At 56.0% G+C, this 20,532-nt stretch overlaps 1 protein-coding gene across 1 annotated transcript in view; it reads left to right on the forward strand.

Annotated features, from left to right (window-relative positions):
• The first annotated feature begins 18,734 nt into the window (after positions 1-18,734).
• The window catches only part of HCN2 (hyperpolarization activated cyclic nucleotide gated potassium and sodium channel 2), a 40,190-nt gene continuing 38,392 nt past the window's right edge, over positions 18,735-20,532 (forward strand). The window contains exon 1 of the mRNA XM_065422172.1: positions 18,735-19,057. Coding sequence (XP_065278244.1) covers positions 18,912-19,057 — 146 coding nt within the window. The 5' untranslated portion in view covers positions 18,735-18,911. The remainder of the gene's footprint in view (positions 19,058-20,532) is intronic.

A 20,532-nucleotide genomic window follows, 5' to 3' on the forward strand; every position in this document is an offset into this window, starting at 1 on the left:
TTAAAGGGCTGGTCTATACTGAAAACTTCCATCGGCTTAGCTCCGTCTTTCTGGAATGTGAAACACACACACATCCTCAGAGTTGTAGCTCTGCCAATGTGACCTCCCTACCTAACTACCACTTCTCAGGGAGGCGGGTTAACTACCGTGAGGAGAGCTCCTCCCATCGCTCCAGTGCGTGTCTACGCTGGGGCTGCGCCGCTGTAGCGTTATACGTGTAGACGCAGCCTGAAGATTTTCCTTCCTTGCTTCGTGTTGAATGGGTGCACGTCCCTTGGCCAGGGAAAGCATTAGAGCGTTTAGTAGTGGGGAGGCAATCTGCTTTCCGGCCAGCCAGGAGCTAGCGGGCGTTGCATCGATTAAGCAGTGAAAGAAGGGGCCCTGTGCGGTGACAGAACGTAGTGAGTGTCGTCGGGAATGCTGCAGTGCAGGCTGTACGTGAGAAGGGCGGGATAGGGGGACTGTCCTCCAATGCTCCTTCCCTGGCTAGGCTGTTCATGGCTGGGTACGGTGCTAGTACCAGCGCAGGCCCATCTACGGTCGGGGGAGTGACATCATCTTCACCAGGCGCTGACTTCAGCACCGGACTCTAACCAACCACTGCTGGTGGGGTAAGGGGCAGCCCATGCCCTGGGCTGCACCCCGGCTGTCTTCATCAGCAGAGACTGCAGGGGAGAGAGGAGTGATTTGTTTGTCCAATCAAAACCACGTGCCCGACGTGTCAGTGATTTTACAGTGAGCTTTGGCCTGTTTCTGGCACCTCTTCTGCTGTGATCTCAAGCAGTGAACTAGACCTTCCACTGCCCCGGGAAGCATCACCTGGCCCCAGGAGGCAATCGGAGGCACAGGGCAGTTCAGGGGTTTGCAGAAGGAGTCAAAGGCAGAGCTAGAAATAGCACACAGGAGGCTGGGTACCCAGTCACCGGCTTTCACCACTAAACCCTGCCCCCCTTGTTACAAAGCTTGCTGTTCTCCCGAGCGCTTCCCGGGTCCGCTCGGATCCTTTACCACTAATGGCCATTGCTTAAACACAAACCGATCGACTGTAGTTGGGCACTTTTGCCTTGGCAGCATGGCAAGTTTCCTTCCCTGGGGTGCGGCCGTGGCCCCGTTTGCCCACACACCTGGGATGGCAGCTGGCCTGCAGGATTCTGCTGCCTGCCAGTGGATTGCGCAGGGCAGTCTCTGTGCCTGTCTCTGGCTCACCCTGTACCCTGGCCCGAACTCGGTGTTGTACGTATTGTCCTGTTTACAAACCCAGCCAAAGCCTGATGGCTGTAGGCCAGACGATGGGCCCCAGTCTGGCGGAGCCGCACAACGCTCGGTTTGTGTCTTTGTTCCACGCTGCTGGGCCCCAGCAAAACAAACCCCAGGCTGGGCTGGGTGCGGAAGGGGGGAGAAATAGACTCGTGGTTGTGCTGCCCTCTGCGGGGCTCGCTCCGCTGCAGCAGCCCTGTGTGGCCGAGGCTGGGCTGAGCCTGTGTCATTTTCAGTTGTGACGCCAGGATCCCGTCCTGGCTGGGCGGTGGGTGGAGGCCCTGTGCTCCCAGGGGCTGACAGCTCTGCCAGTGCCGGGCTGGGCGAGCAGATCACCTCCCTTCCCTCCTGGGTGCCCCCTAAGGCGGCGGGTGCCCTGCTCTGTGAAGTGCTGAGTGTCACAATTAATTGAATTGGGTGTGTGTGTGGGGGTGACATTTACTAGACATTTTTAACTCTCCGCAGGCCAGCTTGGCCCAAATCATGTCCCACTGCAGCAGCAGCTACTTTCTGGGGATCTGGGTTATAAGAGCAGCTAGAGCCCCCAGCTGAGCTCAAGGTGCTAGGCGCTGTACAGAGACAGTCCCTGCCTCAAAAAGCTTAGTCTCAATCAGTGGTTCTTAACCTTTACTGCAGCCTGCACCCCCTTGGTTCTCAAAATATGTTCTCGCACCCCTTAAACCTAAAAAATATGTTCTCGCACTCTTAAACCTAGATATATATTTTTTTGTATATTACAGTAATCGTTAAAAGATGTATAATGTTAATAAACACATAGGTTTGATGAAACAAAGTAGTTGTGCTTATGTGCCGGTGCTTAATTTGTGTTTTCGATGATTTGCCTTCTAAAAAAATCTGGCATGGCGCACACCCCCAGAAAGGGCATCTAATGCTGTCTTTGTGTTCTCAGCCTTAGTTGGGGGGGCAGGGATAGCTCAGTGGTTTGCGCATTGGCCTGCTAAACCCAGGGTTGTGAGTTCAATCCTTGAGGGGGCCATTTAGGGATCTGGGGCAAAAATCTGTCTGGGGATTGGTCCTACTTTGAGCAGGGGGTTGGACTAGATGATCTCCTGAGGTCCCTTCCAACTCTGATATTCTATGATTCTCTGACCCCCAGGGGGTGCATGCACTCCAGGTTAAGAACCACTGGTCTAAATAGACAAGCCCAATAAAGGGTGGAGGGGAAACAGGCATGGAGCTGGGGGCAGAGACTAGCCAGTTAGCAGCAGACCCAAGAACAGAACTCAAGTCTCTTTTCTCCCAGTCTATCCAATGCCCTAGCCACTGTCACATCCCCTCTTTGTCTGCTAGAATCCAGTCCCCTCTGGGGTGGGCGAGTCACTGCATCCCTCCCCCCCAGTCCCTAGGGACCCAGCAGCACAGGACGGCCTTGGCACTGAGATGTTGTAAACCAGACGCTAAGTGACTTTGGGGACGGTGAGATGCTTTGATAAGTGGAGGCTGGAGGCTGACAGGTGGGATCAAAAACAGGGCTTTTGCCAACTGAAGCCACTCGAAAATGTTGGCCTTAACTTCAAAGTTTCCTCCGCTAATAAATCAATGTTGTTATGGCAACAGGCGCTAATGTCATACGCGTCAGGAGTCATTGCACTCAAGATGAAGCTTTCCATACCGGGCGGGGGGGCTTGCGTGGGTTAAAGTGTCCTCTGAAGGGGCAGTTAAATGCGTTTCAAGGTGTCTTTGTGCAGTGTATCGAGTGCCCAAAAGGCGCGAAGACCCAGGCTACCTTTGGAGACTGTTGGGAGCTGAGCAGTTTTGCTCTGATGGGGGTGACGAAGTGGGAATTTTCTGCAATATTTTTATGAATTCTCCATTTGCCTCCAGTTCCTTCTGTACTGGCGTTGAGAGCCAGCGGGCAGAACCCGAGCCCGGGGCGTTTGTGTCACAGCGCTGGCTGGGCCGGGAAGAATGGGCCGCTAAGACCCGGGCTGGAACGTGCTGAAACCGACTCGGATCAAGGGGGCGAACCCAAGCAGACAGTGGGAACCCCAATGGCTGGAACATTCACAGCGAGCTGCCAAGCGGAGGGCGATGGTTCTGCTTCTCCACTGAGCGATGAAGGGCACAGTCCCCAGCTCGAGAACAAAGGGGAAAAGTGTCAGGTGGCTGGATTAAGGGCTGCCCTGTGGAGAGACGCAGGGCGCTCACCTGGGACTGACAACGGGGCAGGGAGACAGCGGGAATGGATTCTACAGCAGCTTGGCTAGAATGGACTGTGCTAACCTAAGGATTTCCCAGTGCTGGGCTCCAGCTGACGGGGAAACCCGACTCTGCTTTGAAAAGGCTGCCTGGTGTCCCTGCAAATGCCCACGGAGGCGCGTGTAAAAGTAAAGCACGTCAAGGTCTCCAACCTGGGGCTGAGCTCACACTGTGAAGCAGGAGTCTGGCGGCTCAGTCTCGGAGGTGGTGAGACCACCTGGCCTACCCTGGCGGAAGAGGGGTTCCTCCCAGGGCCTGTTTAAAAGCTGGGGAGAAGCACAGACCCCGTGGCTCTGTGACAGTGGGTTTCCCGGTGTACAGCCCAGGAGCCGAGGCAGGAAGAGAGAACGGTGTATTGTCTGCATCTAAACGTTTTGCTGCTCTTAAGCGGCAATTCCTCCCCTGTCTCCCCAGACAGCATTGACCCCTGGTAGGTATATACATACACTGGTATCAAGGGTGCTCAGACCGGTATCGCTTATTCCAGTTTGGCAAAGCAAATCAGGCATTGATACAGATATTAAATAAGTGCTTTATACCAGTGCAACTGCATTGGTGCCATGGCTTTTACCAGCATAACTGCGTCCGTGTAAAATCCCTTCAGCTGGGCCAGTGACACTTTGTCAGTGTAGTCCAGGCTTTAGATTCCAGGAGGGACGGGGCCCATCGAACGGCTGCCTGATGCCAGGGCAAAGTGGCATGAGCTCAGTGATCACGGCTGCAGGAGGAAACAGGAACCCCTAAGCAAATATCTCGCCTCCGCCTCGCTGACGTCTGCTCCCGTGGGAAGGTAACATACAGGATCCTGCGACCTGCTCCCGCTTGGCCAAGGGGCAGCGGTGCCCAGCTGTCTCATGCCCCTGGAATGCTCCTAATTACGCTCCAGTTGTCAGCTCATGAGCGCAAGGGGGCCCGGGAAGGCCGCTTCCGTCTTCAGACAGGAAGGTCTGTGGCTGTAACAGCATCGAGCAGGGATGCAGGTGACCAGACAGGATCTTAGGGTGTGTGCTGACAAGAGTGATGGGCAGAGGGGCACCAGCGCCCCTGGGGGGAGGAAGGGACCATGTTATCCGCCGTTAGAGGCAGACAGTGCCACCTCCCTGAGAACCCCTCTGACTTCCCTGTTTCTTGGCCACTGACTCTACCTGTTTCCAGCCCAGCCCTGCCTGCCAGAAACAGTCCAGCCGGGCAGCCCCCGAGTCACCGTGCAGGGGCTGCTGGGAGACAGAGAGGAGGCTTCCGCTTGCGTTTCTGCTTGCTCTGCAGGCTGAGAGCTGGTTGGTCCACAGGAGGCCTCGTAGTGGGACCTGCAGAAGCAAAGAAGCCCCCAGGCTGACGGTTAATTAAGAGCGAGGACGGGGGTGGAGAGTTGAGCGTGGCAGGAAAAGCCCAGCAGGGGAGTTTTGAGTTGTGCTGCGCCCCCCGTTCCCTAGTTGGAGCAGGATTCCCTCTGCTCCCACCTGCCCGGCTTTCGCTCCCCGTGGAAGGCCAAGGGCAGCCAAGACCCCCACACCAGGGGGTTGCTAAAGGGAGCTGAGCGTGAGCCTGGGGTGGGATTGTGTCTCAAGGAGAAAACGTATACCGGCATCTGAGAGCACCAGTGTAGCTGAATAACAGACATGAAAGGGAGGAATGGGATCAGAGCGGGGAACTGGGAGCCAGGACTCCTGGGTTCTATTCCCAACTTTGGCGGGAGCAGGGTCTAATGGCTAAAACAGAGATCCCCAAACTGTGAGGTTCACCCCCTGGGGGAACACGGAGGAATGTTTGGGGGGGGGCAAACCATCCCCCACAGGGGTGGGGAGGGAGCGCCACCCAGCTCTGCTCCTGGCCCCAGCTGCCAGCCCAGCCCTGTGCCCGGTCCCAGCTGCCGGCCTCGGCCTCCAGCCAAGGCTCCACTCCTAGCCCCACCCCGAGCTGTGGCCCCAGCCTTGGCCCCTTACCCCTGTCCATGTCCCCCACTCCCAGAGCGGAGTCTTCGCTCCCTGCCCTGGCTCTGGGTAAGGGGAGGGTATCACGAGGTAAAAAGTTTGGGGACCGCTGGGTTAAAGTAGGACACTGGGAGTTCAGGACGCCTGGGTTCTACGTCCAGCTCTGGAAGGGAGTGTGGTCGGAGCAGGCGGCTCAGACTCAGGACTCCTGGGTTCTATTTCTGGCTCTGCCATAGGGGCTTCTCACCCAGAGCAAGCAAAACCAAACCCAACCCACCAGGGATATGTAACGCTAACAAACCATTTCAGACCTTCCTCCCCCATGCATTTGGAGTCCACATGGCTTAGGCTAAAGGAGATGATTCAAGAAGTCTTCCACAGTTAGAAGTTTTACTAAACAAAGACATTCAGAGACAAATAAAAGCCACAGGAAGTAACATAAAGCCAGTTACCTGCTGGGTAAATGAGAGGCGATGAATGTCTGAAATGGCGCTTGGAATGATCAGAATTCATACAAACTAAAGCCCGAAGGCACGATGTTCCTCCAAGTATTACTCTAAAGCCGTTATGCTTATTTCACTGCAACGCACTACTCTGCGACAGCAGCTCTGGTCCAAACGTGCCGTACGGAGCCTTCGGAAGTGTGGTCAAGCTTCTGCCCAACGCTCCTGAGAACGAGCAGCAAGGTGCGGACATTAACTCCAATGTTAAACATCCAAATAACTGAACAATCGTTTTATTTCAGTTCACAACAAAAGATTTCCTCTGGTGTGAATGAAACCAAACTTCAGGTTCTAAACAACGTGCCCCTTAAGCTGCTATATTGTACATAAGAGCAGCCAGACTGGGTCAGTCCAACATCAAGCCCAGTGTCCTGTCTTCCGACAGTGGCCAGTGCCAGGTGCCCCAGAGGGAATGAACAGAACAGGGAATCAGCAAGTGATCCATCCCCTGTCGCCCATTCCCAGCTTCTGGCATATTGTAAACCCCAGATATGCTCAGAATAATTCTAAAATCTGCTTTGTAGTTTTTTTCTGATCACCAATGGGGCATAACCACACAGGTAATGTAACTAATTCAGTGGTTTGCAAACTCTTTGAGTTGAGCCCCCCCTCCTGCCCCCCCTTTGAGTTACAATTTGGGGTTGCACCCCTCCCTCAAGCCAGACAAAAATAGACACATGCAAAAGTTGGCTTGATAACCTACCCATAAAGCTAGCGGAGACTTTAGCACAGCTTGAATTAAATTCCCTACACCTGCAAGTTTCAAATGCACAGCTACTTACCAGTGGCACTGCCTACCTTTCAGCCAGGCTGCCCCACTAGGGCAGGGTCAACATGTGCCCCTCTGCCCCTTCCCCCTTGGGTGTTCAGGGTCGGGGAAGGTGCGTGGGCAAGGAGGCTGCTGGAAGTGGAAATCGGCGTGGCAGATGTTGACGCTGACTCACAGGCTGGGTGGCCCGCTGAGGTAAGTCAGGGGTGGAGATGGCCCTTCCTCTCCACCTGGGCCAGGTCCCGCTGCACTGGCATAAGCCACCTGGTCTCACCACTCCCCCCCTCCTGCGAACATTCCTCCATGCCCCCCCCAGGGGGGCATGCCCCACAGCCTGAGTTACCGCTTCCCTCTCTATGAGTCTCTCAGCTTCAGAGGACCTGGAATCCATTCAGGGTCATCCTCTTTGCGCTCTGTGCTGACTTACCTTTCGCTCTGGGCTTTGCTCCCTCGTTAAGGCCGTAACGAGCTCCGTTCAGTGAGGTCGTCTTCCTGTTGCATGCGGCAAGTTTCAAGGTCTCAGCGCTGCCCTGCGGTCCGTGCCCACTTCGGATAAACCAGACTAAAAGTGAAATCTAGACCCCACGGAAGTCCATGGGAGTTTGCCATTGGCTTAAGTGGAGCCAGGATGTCACCTTCAAGCTCTGGATGGAGGCCTGGTGTCTCTTCTCCTCTTAGCCCTTTCTACAATAGGATGCCAGGGCTGAAGGCTCTTTCTTCAGCCGCTCGGTGACATTGGCTAAGTTTCGCTTTACCTGACAGCGCTAGTATGGTTTGAAAGGCCTGATGCCTGGGACGTCCCTTGGCCCAGTATCTCTGGTCTCTCTCTGATAGCTGCTGCAGTGAAATCTCTGGCCGAGCGGACACTGCGGGGGCAGAGGGCTCTCTTCAGATCATTGGGACCATTTTAGGGAGGTGGCCGGCCTTGCAGCTGAGAAGCTGGGCTGGGACTCAGGTCTGATTGCTATGGTAGGGGCAATGGTTCCTTCCCCAAACTGCGCCTTGGGGGTTTGAAAGGAGGTGCAGTGGTCAGGAACTCAGGCTGATGGGAAAGACGGTAACTCCAACAGCCCGGTACCCCCTAGCACCAGCGTGGGGGCATTGGAGACTTGACCCCCCCACACCCAAGTCTAGCTTGGGGGAACTAAAGGGCTGGCAGTACAAGACGGTGTGGTTACAGGGAACCTTACTCAGTGCGAATTCGAATTTCCACCCGTCTGTGGTTCCACATGCTGGGCAGCAGAGGGCGCTGCTCTCCTGCAGATGCTGGGCAAAGGCAAATGATCGAGTAGCTTCTGTTGAGTCTCCTGTACCCTCCTGGATCTCACCCAGCCTTGCCCGGCCACAAGGCGGACTTGTGGCAGCTGCCCCTCTTCATGCTCTGCTGAAGTCTGTCGCCAGGAGCCAATCAGAGGCTGTTATCTTTGCCTTTAGCTCATCCAAGCATTTCTTGGAGCTGTTCGGTGCTTGGCACCCTGTGGCCGCCAGCAAGCCCAGCCTCACAACCCCACAGGTGGCAAAGCGGTATCGCCCCCATTTTACAGGTGGGGAAACTGAGGCGCAGAGCTGGGACACATTGTGCTAGAGGTGTGGAATTCAGGCCTCCCATGGCTGTGCTCAGAGCACTAGGCCACGCTGTGTCTGTCCGTAGATCGGGACTCTGTTTGGAGGCACCGAATCCCCCCACCGATTCTCCTGCCCCTCCCCTCACCCCCTTGTGCTGAGACCTGCAAACGCTCGTTATCAGCCAGTGTCTCTGATACTTCCCTGTGAAACTCCAATGTGCCTTCGCACAATCCCAACCCAGCCCCGAGCCCGTCCGCTCTGCTGGTCTCCACTTGAATGTGGAAGCAGGACTGGGCCCCTCTCTCCTGCGTCACGTGCATTTGTACTGGGCCTTCATCCCCTCTATCCTCCTCCTCCTCCTCTTCTTTTCTCCATTTCCTTCTCTGCAGCCGCCGCCTGCCCTCTGTCCGCCCCACCTGCCAGCAGCGAGCCCGGATCCTGCAAAGGGGCTAAATAGGGAAACAATACGTGGATATTTATAACCCAGGTTTCAGGTTCAGCCTGCGGAGCTGGGAGGTGGAGAAACCGCCTTGTGCTCAGGGCTCCTCTGTCAGCCCCCGACTGGTTTTAAAATAGAAGAACTGTGTCCATTTAGCCCTGCTGCGGTTTTGCTTGCAGCCCAGAAGAGAGAAAAGATCAGGGAGGACGGGAAAGAAATAGCCCGGGCTGGAAGGAGGTTTCCTATAAGCTAATGACTGTTCCTCTTGGAAGCTGCTTCCACTCCCAAGTACGGAGGTAAAGTGGAAGGGACAGAAATATCCCCAAGAGGCCAGGAAACAGTCTTGGGTGTGATGGTGCGTCGCGCACTCCAACTGATGCCATCTGGGCAGAGCTTGGCAGAAAATGCCAGTGCGTGCTCACGAGGCAACCGGCTAACAACGGGGCTGGTTTGTTTCCATTGAGACCTCTGCTCCTTCCAACGTGAGCTGCCATTTTTGCAGCAGAAAGGCAGTGTGGAGCAATGGAGCGGGTGCTGGCCTGGCACGCAGGACCTCTTTTATGGCCCTGCTGTTTGACTTTGGGCAAGTCACTTCTCTGTGTCTCTGTTTTCCCCTCTCCCATCCATGTCTGTCTGTCTTGCCAAAGCTGCTCAGCACAGGAGGTGTCTCTCCCTCCAGGGCTCTGCTCTCAGCTGGGGTCTCTGGCCCTGTAGTAATGGTGTGATGGAGCAGGGAGCGAGGCGGATTTGACCTGGGAATGTAGCCTGGGAGTTACATTGAGCTACCTGAGCTGTAACCTGAGCCAGGAAGGGGGGTGGGAGAGGTGACACCTTCTGCCCGGGAGATGGAACAAAGGAGAGGAGGAGCAGAGGGGAGTGGGGAGAGAGCTGCTGGAGGGATTTGGGAGGTTTTTTTTCAGTTTTGGGCTGGGAGGTGCAACACAAGGAACCCCAAGCTGGGGTCTAAGCTCCCTGCACTCCCCAAAAGGACTTGATTGAGGGGTCCTTGTTGTATCTACAAGCTCTGCTGTAGACTGTGTTCCTGTTGTCCAATAAACCTTCCGTTTTACTGGCTGGCTGAGGGTCACGGTGAATCTCAGGAAGAGGGGTGCAGGGCCCTGTATCCCCCACACTCCGTGACAAATGGAAATAATAAAACACTGAAAGATTAACTCTATACATGCTTCATCATCCAGAGAGACATCGTCATCACCCAGCCTTCTTCATCCAGAGATAGCAAAGCGCTTCACAAAAGGTCATGTCGTCATCCACATGGTACAGGTGGGGAAACTGAGGCACAGAAGCGGGGGTAGGGGCGTGACTCGCCCATGGTCACCCAGTGAGCCAGCGGCAGAGGCAGGAATAGGACCTCTTCATTGCCTATGAAGTCCAGGATCCAAGTTCCCCACCTTGTGTTCTCATTTCCACCTGTGTAGGATGGTCTCTTGCATCGATGGTAACATTTCACGCCGGGGTAACTGACACAAGGTGCAGGGCCTGGGAGACTCAGTCTCTCAGTGCTCAGGGGCTAGATCCTCTGCATAGCCCCACGGAAATCAAGGAGAGGATTTGTCTCATGCTTACACCAGATCCGGTTTAGGAAGGTGCAGGCTGGGCCGGAACTCTTAACTCGCTAAAGATCTTCTGAAAAAAATCCTACCAGGTAACTGACGTGAACTTCATGCCAGGCCTTCTGTATGCACCCAGCACCAAAGCAGGCTAGTTATCTTGGTCTGGACCCCCTGGTCCCCTGGCATCCCCCTTGTACTCTGCCTAATCTTGTGCTGTTCTAGCCCTCTTGTTATGGAGCGAGCAAGCAGTGCCCCCCGCCTTGTCTGCCCTTTATGTTAACATGTGACATGCCCAGGAGAGAGCCATGCGAGGACACAGAGGGCCCAGCAGACATCTCAGCATAATGAAAGCTCTGCTGCAAAACGCTGTTGGCTGTGTGTGTGTGTGTAGGGAAGGAGGGTTAGATCAGCCAGATTTGCCTTTATAACTGTTGCTACGCTCTGTGTGGGCGGTGGGGGACTGGGGTTAGATCCGCCAGCTTTCTCCTTTGTAACAGACTAAGGCGAGACATAAGGAGGGGAGGGGAATCTCCCGAGGTCCAGGCAGTGCTGGAAGGGACAGGATAAAGCCAACAGGCTGTTAGATCGGGTCAGTCATTCGGACACTCCTGGGGTGGGGCGGAGTGGAATTCTTCCACATGAATCCTCGCAGGGGAGAAACCCAAGTGGTGGATTCAAAGGGGCTGGGCTTTGACATGGGCACTTGAGGTGGATCCCAGGAAGTGGGGGAAGCAGCCAGCCCTAGAGCTCAGGGAACCAAGAGAGGAGCAAGTGGCACTGAGGGCCCTGCCCAAGGGGGATGAACATTGCATCTGTCTGCAGTGTTGATGCAGGTGATGGTGAGAGAGAGGCTGGACTAGTGGTTAGGGCACTGACCTGGGAGATCCGGGTTCAGTTCCCTGCTCTGCTGCAGACTGCCTGGCGAAGTTAATCCATTTCTCTGGGCCTGTTTCCCCCTCTGTACAATAGCACTGCTCACAAACCCATACACAAGCAGGAGGGGCTCAGGTACCCACCAATGGGGGCCGAGTCGAGAGACGATCCCCCGCACTAGAAGTCTCTCTGCTCGTACCACTAGCAGCTAAAGCCAGTGATGGTCCCACTCCCCGCTCGGCTGTGCCATGGCCTATGGCTGTAGTGTCAGCCCTGGGGGAAACTGACTCTGATCCTTGCCCTCTCTCCACCCAGCCTGCTCGAAACAGGCCTGACTGTCCTGAGAGATGGGATCCTCTTGTCTCACGCTGCAGGGAATTCCGGGTGTGATGGAGGAGAATGAGTCTCTTCTCCCATAGGATGGGCTAGGGCTTGCACCTTCTCATGAGCAGGAGGCTGCACTTAGGTGCAGAGTCAGCATCAGCTAGGAGGGAGGGGTGACAGCTCTGACCCCATGCCACACGCAGCCAGTCCCCTCTTTCCCGCTCAGCTGACCGGGCACTGAGTACGGCTTCCCAGGGAGATGCTGGTGCTGGTGGATCTAACGCTAAAAGGTTCTGATTTCAGCTGGAGGGAGGGGAACAAAGAATTACCGCAAGCCCAACTCTCCCCACAGCTTCAGACGGTCGTCAGCAAATGGGACTCTCTCTCTCTCTCTGGTACATATATTGCAGTAGTGCCCAGAGACCTCAGTCTGGACAAGAGCCCACCTTTGCTGGGTGCTGTGCAGACAGGCCCAGTTCCGAGGAGGCTATAGTTTAAGATCAGCTGCAACAAGTGATTGTGACAAAAAATTGGAAGGAAACGGGGCAGGAGGAGGCAGGAGGCTCCTAGTCAGCTGTGAATCTGTGTCCAGAAGACCAGCCAGGCTGGCAGTGTCAGGGGATGGGCTGAGAGACAGAGTGTGTCTCCTACGCCCCTCAGGAACATGTGTGCATGTTTTTCCTTTTTCCTCTTATGTACATCTGTGCATACTCTTCTCTGTGCTCTCACCTGCCACAAGAGGCTTGCCTGTAGTACATTGTTCAGCCACTAGGTGTCTCTGGGTGCTGTGTAGAATTCCAGACAATGGTCCCTGGTACACATGGGAGACAAAACTGGCACTCAAGCTGTGTGGAAGCCTGTTTGTGGCTGTAGTGGTTTTCTTTACTAAATGCCTCCTGTGGTTCCACGTACCATGACACCGCCCACTTCCCCACCACTCCCCCACCCAGGCACATCAGTCTATGGTACTTATATGATCCCCATCAGCATGGTGATGCACTGAGCATCTCACAACACTCCTGTGAGGTACAGCAGGGCTATGATCCCCATTTTATAGATGGGAAACAGAGGCACAGAGAGACTGAGTGACTTGCCCCAGATCAAACAGAGCAGAGAAAGGAACCCAGAAGTCCTAGGCTAGTGCCCTAATCTCTGGACCATCCTTCCTCACACTCACTCTTTCTCCTACCTTTCCTTCTCCTTTATTCTGGAGGGCTCTGATTAAGACAGCTCTCTCTAATGCCTCTCACCTTGCTGTCTAACCTGCCCCCTCCTCACCTGGCCTGTCTCTGGAAAGGTCAGATGATTCCAAACCCCTCCAGACTGCCACATGCAGCAGCAGGATGTTTTGCTCCATGCAAACTGCCTCAGCAAGGGCTGTCTGCAGTGATCCTTTGCGAATCTCTTTGCTAGGCAAACACCCTGGTCCACAAGCCACCACTGGCACTAGGGGCTGAGCACATGGGGGCCCTTGGCCGGCTGTCGTCTTGTGACACACACACAGCTATCTGCAGCTGCCAGAAGGGACAACTGACCCCAAAAGTCTCCATAAAATCAAATCACCTTCAGGGTCTCCTCCCACTCCCTTCCCCTCCATCTCACAAACACACACACCAGATGGCTAATGAGGTGGACGCAGAGTTCAGTCCGAAAGATTCTTCGCAGTGCAGCGTTGAGCCTTGGATGGTTTTCTCTGCGTGGCGTGTCCTGCTGTCTGGTTTGCTTTGGCTGTCTGTCCCTGGAATGTGTTTGTTGGCAGGCCTGATAATGAGCCTGTAAACAGAGGATGCTGCTGGCACATGTGAGCCCTGCGTGTGTGATGGAGATGGCAACCTGCTGCTCGCGGGTGTGTGTTTATCCTTGTGTACGTGGTGCAGGTAGTAGACTGGTGTGCGAGAGAGAGAGAGGGAGTCATGCAAGTTGCAGTGTGTGTGTGTGTGTGTGTAGAGCTGTGGGGGGGTAACACTGGCTGTAGCATATAGTGAGTGTATATGTGTGTAGCTGGGGTGATGCATGGGGGATGACTGTAGTGGGGAGAAGCAGGTTGTAGCATTTGGGTGATTGTAGTGGGGTAATGCAGGTTGTAGCATGGGGGATGACTGTAGTGGGGTCATGCAGGGTGTAGCACGGGGGATGAATGTAGTGGGGAGATGCAGGGTGTAGCATGGGGGTCTATGCATGAGCATGCATTTGGGCTCATGCCTGGTGCTGTGTGTAACTGTATCTGTGTGTGACGTAGGGGGAAGTGTAATATATGGGGGGGGGGGTATGACAGGTTGGCAGAGTCTCTCCTTGCCATGCAGGTGGCAGTGTGAGTGTGAAATGCAGCTTGTCCCAGATCCACAGGATCAGTGCTACGGCCCCAGCTTTGGAACAGTCTCTAGGAGGAACCCCTTCAGTGGGCCAGACACCCAAAGAGCGTCCCTCTTCTTCCCGGGTAAGCCGTGCGGCTTCACCACCTCCTTGGACTGGACCTCTGGGCCTTCAGCGCCCCTGCTTCACACCGCAAGCTCCGTTCAGCCACGCCAACTGAGACAGATTTGTCCACTCGTCAGCGATTAAAGCAGCTCATCCAGCATTCGCACGGGCTTGCTAGTCACCTGGAACCCAGCATAGGAAGTCCTTAGGGTAGCACCGAGAACTGAAGGTTAAAGCATAATCCATTCTGGTTGGCCCAGAGCCCAGCCAAGCTGCAGTGAACCCCTTGGTTCCATCTCTGTCCATCTGACCTTCATCAGACTCCAGGGAGAGCTCTGACTCCTTCCAGAAATCAGATCTTATCCCCCACCTCACACCTGACAGTCCTTTGATCTCCATCTCCCTCTGGGTCCTTGGTTGCTAGGTGCCAATGTCCTAGCGTTTGGATTTGCCACTGTCTTCTCAGGTACTCCACTGATATGGACACTAAGGCCCAGGGAGCTAGGCGACACCCACCTATGTCTCCTAGCCTTCCCTGAGAGCAAACAGTCCCCAGCCACCCACTGGGTAACAATGCCGCCCAGATGGGGAAACTGAGGCACACATAGGACTCACAAAACTATTCCCACTTTGTCACACAGCTTCCAGTCTGGTTTTGTGTCTCTGTGTGATGCAAGGGCCAGGCAGGCTGGTGTCTAGGTGCCACAGTGTTGGGCAAGCTAGCCAGGCCCTGAGACACCAGCCCACGTGGTACTGTGATCCTGCTCTGTGTCAAGTCATTTTCAGCCTTCCCTGTCTAGCAAAGGCAGCTCCCTAGGGCTTCTCACATGCTGCCACAACTTGGCTTCCTTTCTCTTGGCTGATGGACCCCTGAGCTTCCATGCCTGGGCCTCGATCCCAGGAGAGGAGCTGAAATCCTCAAGCCGCTTTCCCCACTGCTCTGTCCAGACCTCTCGGAAGCTCAGACTCTTTCCACAAACCAAACCCGAACGAGGAGACTCAGAGTGAATAAGAGTCTGATTCCCAATTACTCCTGCACTTGGGGAGGAAGGATGGGCTGGGGGCAGTTTAAAGTGTCTTTAAGCCACCTTTGCTCTTCCCTTATTCGGGTGCTGTTCAGAAACCTGCCCGGCCCCCAGTCTAAATGAGAGCAACCACCGGGCTGCTCTAACCTACGCTCTGCTTTCTTCATCTCCTGATGGCGAGCAAGAATTTGGAGTCTTTCAGATGAGATGTAAAAACTAAGATCCTGACCACTTGAGACCATTCTGGCCCCTGCCTACTTAAAATGAGACAGGCCTAGCCAATCTTCAGAGTGTTCAAAATCAGGCTCTGGCTCTGAATATTCCAGCGTGATCCCCTGATCTCTAACTACCCACCCCCACCATGGCAGTTTCAAGCAGACAGTATTTTTCTTCCTTCCTTGTTCTAATTCCCAGTGGGAGGCTGTGCTTGGGAATTGCTACATCCCACCATGAAAGCAGCTGTATTTCAATGGTGGGTGTGAGGCAATTCCTATGAATGCTCTAAAATGCTTTGACTGTTTAGTATTGTTGATACGAAGCTGTGTCAACCCAGACATAATTCTGTAACAAACAAATGAGAAGACTATAGCGTTCAGGAAACAGACCAGGAACTGTGCATGTATATATAGTGATCTATCCAGTTTGACTCCTCACCCTGCCTATTCCTGGCCATCTAGAGAAAGGGAAAATTGGCCTACTAGTTCTTAAAATGTCTGTAACCTTTAAGGAACATTGCACCACAAAGAAAGCTATTCATCTCTATTCCCTTCCAGCCCAGGCCAGGTTGGGAACCTGCAGCGGAAGGTGGGGCTGTCAATTTCAGGGCTGTGAGATCAGGAGTACTGCCTACAGTCAGATTCCCCAGGGAGTTATAAAGTGGATGATTAATGCCCATCGTTCTGTGTTCAACCCCAAAATGGCAGCAATCCTCCATAAAATGCACTTTTCTTCTGAACTGGATCCACTCAGCACACATGCAAAGATGGGCAAAGGATTCATGGAAAACACCAGATGTCGGAAGACGAAATCTTCCCCCAGTGTCACCCTTTTCCCAAGTCTTAGCTGTTTCCCAGGCGCTCTGATTAACTCTGTGTAGTAGAGCAGCATCAGGCAGTGCCTAAGGATCTGTGAGTGGCTTCCATTATGAAACCTGGGTTTTATGGGTCAGGGTCTCAGCTGCCAAAATTGACGTGATGGTGAATGAAGTCCCAGCCCCCGGCTGATTTGGCTGGTTTTAAGTCATCGAGGGTGTCAAACAAGGGGAAGGTCAATATAGGGTGTGTATCTATCTATGAAAGTGCAGACCATATTGGCTCCCCGTTTGTGTGTGTGTCAGGGAGGGTTAGTTTCTTAGCGTGAACAGGCTGCTAATCCTGTTGGCCCTGCAGAGCAGAGGGAGAGAGGCAGTGAACAGTGCACTGCACTAGGATACAGGACTCTTGGGCTGTCACAAACTTCCTGTGTGATCATGAGCACGTCATTTCCATTTCCTGCTCTGTGCCTCAGTTTCCCCATCCGTAAAATGGGGAGAGTGATGCTGACCTCCTTTGTAAAGCGCTTTGAGATGACAGATGATCACTTTATCAGGGCTGGAAAACATCAAGAAAACTTGTCACCTAAATTCTGGCTGCAGAATTGTCTGTTCCTCATGGCAGTGAGGTCAAACACTGCAGAGTCTCCAGGTTTCAGGCTGAGTTTGCAGGGTGTAAAGTTAATTTAGGGTTGCTAAATGGAGGAAAATTGGTCTGGAACAGCCTAGAGAGACTGTATGGGACTCCCACAGCATGGTGGTGTTCAGAGAGTCATTTTTATAATTTTCTGGGTTGGTGGATTGCAAAACTGGGTTTGTTTTTTTGTTTTAAATGGCAAAGTTAAGAAGATATCAACTCTTTGGCGATTAAGTGACCTGCCCAGGGAGACTGTGGTGGAGCCAGGAACTGAATCCAGATTTCCTGCATCCCAGTCTAGTGTTTTAGCTGCAAGACCAGATAGGAAGCTATTACTCGTGCAGAGTAAGTACATTTCCCTGTAAGTACTTTTCCTCTGAATATTTCCATCACCTAGACACTGGGTACAGAATGCACAGCCCCCAGCCCCTGCAGCTCCTCGTCAGGCATCCTGTACTGCCATGATGTAGCCGTTGTTTTAAACAAACATTAAGGAGAGAAAATCAAACATAGTCGCTGTGAGGTACGGCACGAACGGGTCAAGGCTAATGCACTTTGTTGAGGCACAGACAGCAATTCCATAATCCCCCAGCCTGCCGCTGAGACCCTTGCAACTCATAGCAGGCGTGGGGGTGGGGGGGGTGTCATCCTTAGCACCCCCGGACCTGGCCATCCTGGGATCTGACACTGATGGCATTCTAGGCCTCCACCGGGGTTTGGGACTCATGCACAACACCTCAGCTGCTTGCTGGGGGCGGGGAGGGGGCTGTGCTGCATTGCTAAGACCCGGCAGCAAGATGGGACTCCGGGGGGGACTGAAGGCTCAAACCTGAATTCTTTTTCCCAGCGGAACTTCTGCCTCTCACATTTCCCTCCCCCCTTTTCTCTCTTCTATCCCCTCTGCCCATCCCTCCTGTCTTGCCTTACTCTTCCCCTGCCCTCATTTCACTGTCGCATGCTTCTTTTTTATCCTCCTCTCTCTCCTTTCTTTCTCCCTCCAGCATTCCCTTTCTCTTTTCCTTTCTCTCCACCTGCCCCCCCCCCTTGATTTCCCTTTCTCCTGTCTCTGTCCCTCTCTCTGTTCCTTTCTTCAGTCTGATCCATCTCCCTCTCCCCTTGTGTTACTCCCTTCTCCTGCCTTACTCTACCCCCTCCCCATTCTTCACCCCTCCCTCCATCCCTCCTGCCTCCTTCCCCCTCTTCTCCTTGTCTCTCTCCCTCCATCTCTCCTGCCTCATTCCCCTCTTCTCCCAGTCTGTCTCTCCCTCCATTCCTTCTATCTCATTCCCACTCTCCCCATCCTTCCCCCCTCCTCCCCCCTGCCTCCTCCCCCCTCTTCTCCTTGTCTCTCTCTCCCTACATCCCTCCTGCCTCATTCCCCCTCTTCTCCCAGTCTGTCTCTCCCTCCATTCCTTCTATCTCATTCCCACTCTCTCCATCCTTCCCCCTCCTCCCCCCTCTTCTCCTTGTCTCTCTCTCTCCCTCCATCCCTCCTGCCTCATTCCCCCTCTTCTCCCAGTCTCTGTCTCTCCCTCCATTCCTTCTATCTCATTCCCTCTCTCCCCCTCCGTCCCCCCTCCATCCCTCCTGCCACATGCCCCCTCTTCTCCCAGTCTCTCTCTCTCCCTCCATCCCTCCTGCCACATTCCCCCTCTTCTCCCAGTCTCTCTCTCTCCCTCCATCCCTCCTGCCACATTCCCCCTTTTCTCCTTGTCTCTCTCTATCTCTCCTGCCTCATTCCCCTCTTCTCCCAGTCTCTCTCTCCCTCCATTCCTTCTATCTCATTCCCTCTCTCCCTCCATCCCTCCTACCCTCTCTCCCCATCCTCCCCCCCCCTCCATCCCTCCCGCCTCATTCCCCTTCTTCTCCCAGTCTCTGTCTCACTCTCCCCCCTTCCTCCATCCGCCCCCCGCCCCCCGGTTCTCCAGGCTCGCTCGCTCTCCCCGCCCCTCTCCCCGCCCCCCGGCCGGGCTGGGCTCGCCACTCGCCGGCTGCGGCTCTCGGGCGGGCCGGGCGAGGGAGGCGGCGGCTGCAGCATGCGGACGGGCAGCGGCGGGGAGGCGGCGGCCGGCGGCGGCGGGGCGCCGGGCCCGGAGGAGCGGCCGGGCCAAGGGGCCAAGCGCGGGCAGCGGCAGCTGCGGGGCGGCAGCATGAGCGGGCGGGCCGGGAAGGGCTCCCCGAACGGGGAGTGCCGGCGGGGGGAGCCGGAGGCCGAGCCCCAGCCCCCCCGGGAGCCCAAGGTCTCCTTCTCGTGCAGCGGGGCCGAGACCGAGAGCGGCTCCCCCGGGGGGCCGGACGGGGCCGGCGGGGAGGAGGGCGGCGAGCCCCGCGGCAGCCAGGCGAGCTTCATGCAGCGCCAGCTCGGGGCCATGCTCCAGCCCGGGGTCAACAAGTTCTCGCTGCGGATGTTCGGCTCCCAGAAGGCGGTGGAGCGGGAGCAGGAGCGGGTCAAGTCGGCGGGGGCCTGGATCATCCACCCCTACAGCGACTTCAGGTGCCGGACCCCGGGGGGGGGCCTAGATCACCCCTTCAGCGACCTCAAATACGGGGGGAGGCCGGGGGGGGGGGTGAGCCCGGGATAGTGGGGAAGAGAGGGGCAGGGAGCTCCGGGGGGTGGGTGTGAGCCCGGAATGGGGGGGGCAGGGAGCCCGGGATGCGGGGGTGAGCCTGGGATGGGGGGGAAGAGAGGGGCAGGGAGCCCCGGGGGGTGGGTGTGAGCCCGGGATGGGGGGGGAGAGAGAGGAGCAGGGAGGCCGGGATGGGGGGGGGAGAGGGGCAGGGAGGCCGGGGGGAGGGTGAGCCCGGGATAGGGGAGAAGAGAGGGGCAGGGAGCCGGGGGGTGAGCCCGGGATGGGGGGGAGAGAGGGGCAGGGAGCCCGGGATGGGGGTGTGTGAGCCCGGAATGGGGGGGGGGTGAGAGGGGCAGGGAGGCCGGGGGGGGGAGGTGAGCCCGGGATAGGGGAGAAGAGAGCGGCAGGGAGGCCGGGGGGTGAGCCCGGGATGGGGGGGAGAGAGGGGCAGGGAGCCCGGGATGGGGGTGTGTGAGCCCGGAATGGGGGGGGGGGGAGAGGGGCAGGGAGCCCGGGATGGGGGGGTGAGCCTGGGATGGGGGGGAAGAGAGGGGCAGGGAGCCCCGTGGGGTGGGTGTGAGCCCGGGATGGGGGGGAAAGAGGGGCAGGGAGCCCGGGATGGGGGTGTGAGCCCGGAATGGGGGGGGGAGAGAGAGGGGCAGGGAGCCCCGGGGTGTGTGTGTGAGCCCAGGATGGGGGGGGGAGGAGAGAGAGAGGGGCAGGGAGCCCAGGTTGGAGGAGGGAGCAGGACCATCCACCCCTACAGCGACTTCAGGTTCTGGGGGAGCCAGTGTTTCCCCAGTTCAGAGGGGCAGGGGAACCTAGCTCATCTTCCCCCCCCCACCCCTATCCCACTGATCAGCCCCTCCAGGGTGGGGAGGAGGCTGAGCGCCAGGGGGAGAGGCCAGGGCTGGCTGGGAGGCCGGGCGATGCTTTGGCAGGAGGGCACCTTGAGCTGTCCCTGGAGAATGGAGGAGCTGAGAGGAGCCCAGGCTCTGTTTTACACCTTCTTCTCCTGTCTGGCCCTGGGGGTGCGGAAGCCCTGATCCCCAACTGAAGCAGCAGCCCATCTGAGCGGGCACCAGGCCTCCGGCTTCCCTTGGGGACAGGGAGTGAGGAACCCAAGCTGGGTGCCTTTGACAGGGGCATCCCTTAGCCTTTCCCCAGGGCTGGGCGTTTCCTCCACCTAGGAGGCCTCTGAACCTCTTAGCCCTCCCGCCGAGGTGCCTGTAACCAAACAGGAAGCCATCACAGTGACCCAGCAGTGTTCAGAGACCCGGCTTTGTCGGGGGGTCACTCCCAGAGAGGCAGAAATGGGAAGGCAGCTGCAAGGAGCGGGAATAAAATATGGCCCAGCCCAGTGGGCAATGGTGCCCCCCTCCCCTCAGTCTAACATTCC

Source organism: Emys orbicularis, chromosome 24 (assembly GCF_028017835.1).
Source record: "Emys orbicularis isolate rEmyOrb1 chromosome 24, rEmyOrb1.hap1, whole genome shotgun sequence".
Taxonomy (NCBI): Eukaryota; Metazoa; Chordata; order Testudines; family Emydidae; genus Emys; species Emys orbicularis.